The sequence below is a fragment of the Egretta garzetta genome, unplaced genomic scaffold (genome assembly GCF_000687185.1).
Source record: "Egretta garzetta isolate BGI_Z169 unplaced genomic scaffold, ASM68718v1 scaffold354, whole genome shotgun sequence".
Taxonomy (NCBI): domain Eukaryota; kingdom Metazoa; phylum Chordata; class Aves; order Pelecaniformes; family Ardeidae; genus Egretta; species Egretta garzetta.
The window spans coordinates 3,837,567-3,841,980 of record NW_009259593.1 but is presented as its reverse complement, the minus strand read 5'-3'; the positions used below and the strand labels follow the sequence as shown (position 1 = coordinate 3,841,980).

Sequence of the window (4,414 nt, the reverse complement as noted above, 5' to 3'; positions counted from 1 at the left end):
GCCAGGTTGTATGGGGCTCTGAGCAACCTGATCTAGTTAGCGGTGTCCCTGCTCACTGCAGGGTGGTTGGACTAGATGACCTCTAGGGGTCCCTTCCAACCCAAAACATTCTGTGATTCTGTGGTATGTTAAGTATGACTTTCATGGCCTCAGACTGGTTGTGCAATTAACGTTAGCATCTTACTCAGTTTTTATATATGAAAATAATAAAAATCTTGTTGTAGAATGCTAACATGCTGACAATTTTGACTGAAGAGTAAAAATTTTGAGAATACGAGCAATAAATGCAAACCCTGTATTTTTTTGCCTGTATGTTCTTAGATAGGTTTTCTTTGTGAATTGACTGCACTTGATAGCAAATGTTTTTTGAACTTATTAATATTTTCTCTAAATATTAAGAATTAGCATTAAGTGTATCTGTGTTTACTTTGACAGTAAAAAAAGAGGAAGACGAGTTTGAGGAAAAGAAATCCATTAAGAAACGAATCAAAGAATTAAAAGTTTTGGATCCAAAGATTGCACAGAATCTGTGTAAGTAGATTCTGGTTTTATAACAGACTAATGTTGTATAACTGTTCCGTAAAAATATCTTTCTCTCTTGTCTGACTGCCTCGTAACCATTTTTTGTTTAAAGCATATGCGAAGATGTATATTTGGTGTTAAGCCCAAACATGTCAATTGATACAATGGAAACATGTTGAAAAAGATCCAGAAAACAGTTAAAGGTTGTCGCTTGCTTAAGACTGAAATTATTCTCTCTTGTATGTATTGAAGTACAGACAAACAGCTATAATTCTAATTATTTACATATATTTTCAACATATTCATCAAGGAACACTGCCTGTCCCCACACTCTGTTCCCCTCACACCCTGGCCCCGCCCTGCCCCAGTAAAAGACACCATAATGTCTACAGGATGTCTGCTCATCACTAATGTACTTCATAGAAAGAAGGCAAAACTCAGTATTATGCAATAATATGAAATAAAGATGATAAAGTTTTGATAGAGAGGAGTTCTATAAAGAATAGCTTCCTAAATGCTGGCAGGGATAAAATAGGAAATGACTGGATTATGGTGAGGAAATAAACAGTATTTATAAGAGCAATTAGTTTTCTAAGTTTATATGGTTTTGGTTTCTCATGGTGTTTTTTTAATGAGAAAGCTCTGGCAAGACCACTGAAGAAAAATGTGTATTTGTCACCTCAGCACAAAATACTGTAACAGCAATGTTTACCCTGAAGAATAGACTTGTCAGTGCTTGCTTACGGTCTTCTGTGATGCTGGATCTTGTGCGTAACAAAGACATAGAGAATGCTGGGATTGTAGGAGAACAGTAATTAAAAATATATTTAAAATTATTATCTCTTATCTGTATTACTTTGCGTAGTGTTTGTAAACCTGTAGATGCAATAGCCTGTTTAACTGGTATTTTGCAAGTAGAAAAAAGATTGTTGTTCTCTTGCTTTCTTCATTATGTGTTGAATCTTTGTTTTAGCAATTTTCCTTGGCTCTTTCCGAGTGCCTTATGAGGAAATCAAAATGATGATATTGGAAGTAGATGAAACACAGCTGTCCGAGTCCATGATTCAGGTAAGGAAAATGACACTTTAAATCCCAATATTTCAATGTAAGCTTCTCATTAAATAAAAACTTGTAGCTAAAAAGCCTGTTAACATAAACTTTTGGCTAATAAATCACTGCAAGAATCTTTTTTTTTTTCTGTGAACTAGTTATTTTGTATTTGTAAAGCTTTTTTTTTTTTTTTAATGAAAGCAGCTGAATTTGTATTCTCTTGTTTCTGCACTCATATTGTCCACACCTAAATTGATATTTTTCTTTGCTATATATTCAAACAGCATATGATAGTCTGTCCCCAGTTACTAGTATTTCTTTAATTTGTTTCTACCCCTGTCTCATCTGCACAAATCTGTTATTCTGGTCAAAAACTCATTGGGAAAAGGTCCAGGATTTTTTTCATTTGGTTGGTTTTTTGTTTGTTTGTTTTTCCCTGTCCTGTTAGAGCGGATATAAGCTGGGATCTTGCCTTAGGGCATCCACAGTGACCACTTTTCTTCCCTAGAATTTGTTTAGGTAGTGTGTGTTTTCCCTTTCCATACTGTATTATTCAAAGCACAAAATCAGTATTATTCTGTGTGGAGACAAAAGAAACTGAAAGTTCCTCGTGTTCTTCTATGCACAGTATTATTTAAGGGTTGATAAGTCAAAGAATTTAATAAAATAATTTAAATACAAATACTTAATTATAGAACCATGGGAAAAAATAATTTGGAAGGGATGTGTGGAGGTCATTTGATCCAAGCGCCTGCTGAAAGCCGGGTCAACTAAAGCAGGTTGCTCAGGGCGTTTTCCCATTACATTTTCAATATCTTCAAGGCTGGAGACACTGTAATATTGCTGGACACCTTTTCCAGTGTTAAACTACCCTCATGGTGAATAACGTTTTCTTGTTTGTCTAAGATACATATATCTAAGATATGTCTTTAGACCAAGATTTTATGTTTTTTGAAAGGGCTTCTACATACTGTGATGAACTTCAAATGTTTGCTGTTATGGCTCATAAATGTCAAATCATAATTATTATCAATTACCAGTAATGTGGCATAGGTTTCGCTTACAGAGGATTTAGGTAGCCGATCTCTACATCATACATGAAAGTGTGTTAGAGACATGGGTACCAGTCCCTACTGAAACATCCAAGAAAGATCAAGTTAGATTTTCAGTAATGTATGCTTTTTGCAGGAATGTTTATTAGTGAAGAAATAATACAGGTAATAGAGTGAGTCATAAAATGAGTTGTAACATTTAAGGCTCTTTGAGATTCAGAAGTCAGAAGTGTGACTCGTACTGCAGCACATAGCAATTTGTATTTAAATGTCAAAAAAAGGGAAACTTATATTTGTGTACTTTGCTTGCAAAATAAATTTCCACCATATTGGGACTGTCAAAATAAGGTCCTACTGAGGAGGCTGTGCAGTGTTCAGCATGCTCCTTTTCTTCCCACATGCAGTTTGGCCCTCACTTCTTGTCACTTGGATTTCAAATGTCTTTAGACTATGTTGAGCTATTTGGACTTCACTTTCCTTTAAAACGAGCTTCTCTAATTGATTTGAAGAATTAGATGCTTCTCTTAAGAAATATTTCAAGGAGCAAACATGAGCAATCATCATCTCCAGTGACAGTATATATAATAATTGTATAATTCTCTTTCTGTCATTCAATGGTGCAGTTAATATTGGCACTGAAACTATTATTTTAAGGTTATTAGGATGAACAGAGCAGTTTACACCTCTAAACTGTTTGTTGATTCCAGTTTGCACTTACATCACTTCTTTTTCAAGGTTTTCTTCATGCTCAAAAGATGCATGAGGTATATCTTTATTTTATTTGGAATAATAGTCAAAATTCTATAAAATAGCATGAAAAGCTGAGACATGGAATATGCAATGCTGTTACATTCAGCCTGAACTCTGTTTCAGATAGTCCATGCTTGCTGTGAGACTCTCTGTCATGCTATTTGACCTTAGCACTGTTTTTCAGTGGTGAAAATTTAGCTTGTTAACAAAACTAGGCTCTCAACAATATCATGAAGTAACCTGTATATACTAAATACATATTATTTATCAAAATTATGAAAAACTGGTGTCTTGATTATTTCTATACATATTATTTAAAGAAGACAAACTTTTTTTTGCATCTAGGCTCCAGGGAAAAAGATCATCAAACCAATAAGGGTAGTTAATTAATGGCTAAGAAGAAAAACTTTGCTTTCATTGAGAATATATTTTTACTTTTTTTTTTCCTTTTGAATTTCTTCTGTGCTCTATTATTTCCATTTCAATGGTATTTACCTTGGTATAAAGAATGCCTATTTTTCTGTATATTTAAAACAGCTAACACAACCAAGCCCCACTTTATTCTCTATGCAATAGGCATAGTTAACAAAAATAGGAGATAGATACTTTTTTTTTTACACTATGCTGATAATCTAGCTCTCTTATTGGTATTAACAGGAGAGTGTATTGAGAGTCAGTGTATCCAGTAACCTCTCTCTCTATATATATTCCTTGGCATCAAAATTGAGTCTAAAGTATTTTTGACAATGCCTGAGTCATTTTGTGTTTGCTTTTGGAGTGGAGGGAATAATTCTATTTAAGAAAAGGATAAGAGACATTGAAGAGCCAAAAGTGAGGTGAGGAGTAATGTCCTACAAGAGGACAGTGTTGTTAGCAGCTGCTGTGATTGACTGAAAGTCAGTAGAAGAATACAAGTGATAAAGCTCATAGTATCCTGTCACGTATATAATAAAGTATACTGTTAGAGGATGGGAAGTCCCACTTTTTTTTTTTTTTTTTTTTTTTTTTAAAGAATAAAAATATTTGAGGAGGTATAAAAC

The 4,414-nt window shown here is 33.9% G+C and overlaps 1 protein-coding gene across 1 annotated transcript in view; it reads left to right on the top strand.

Annotated features, from left to right (window-relative positions):
• The window catches only part of DIAPH3 (diaphanous related formin 3), a 104,160-nt gene extending 101,416 nt beyond the window's left edge, over positions 1-2,744 (top strand). The window contains exons 18-20 of the mRNA XM_035893599.1: positions 436-531; positions 1,496-1,590; positions 2,700-2,744. Coding sequence (XP_035749492.1) covers positions 436-531; positions 1,496-1,590; positions 2,700-2,744 — 236 coding nt within the window. The remainder of the gene's footprint in view (positions 1-435; positions 532-1,495; positions 1,591-2,699) is intronic.
• The last annotated feature ends 1,670 nt before the right edge of the window (positions 2,745-4,414 follow it).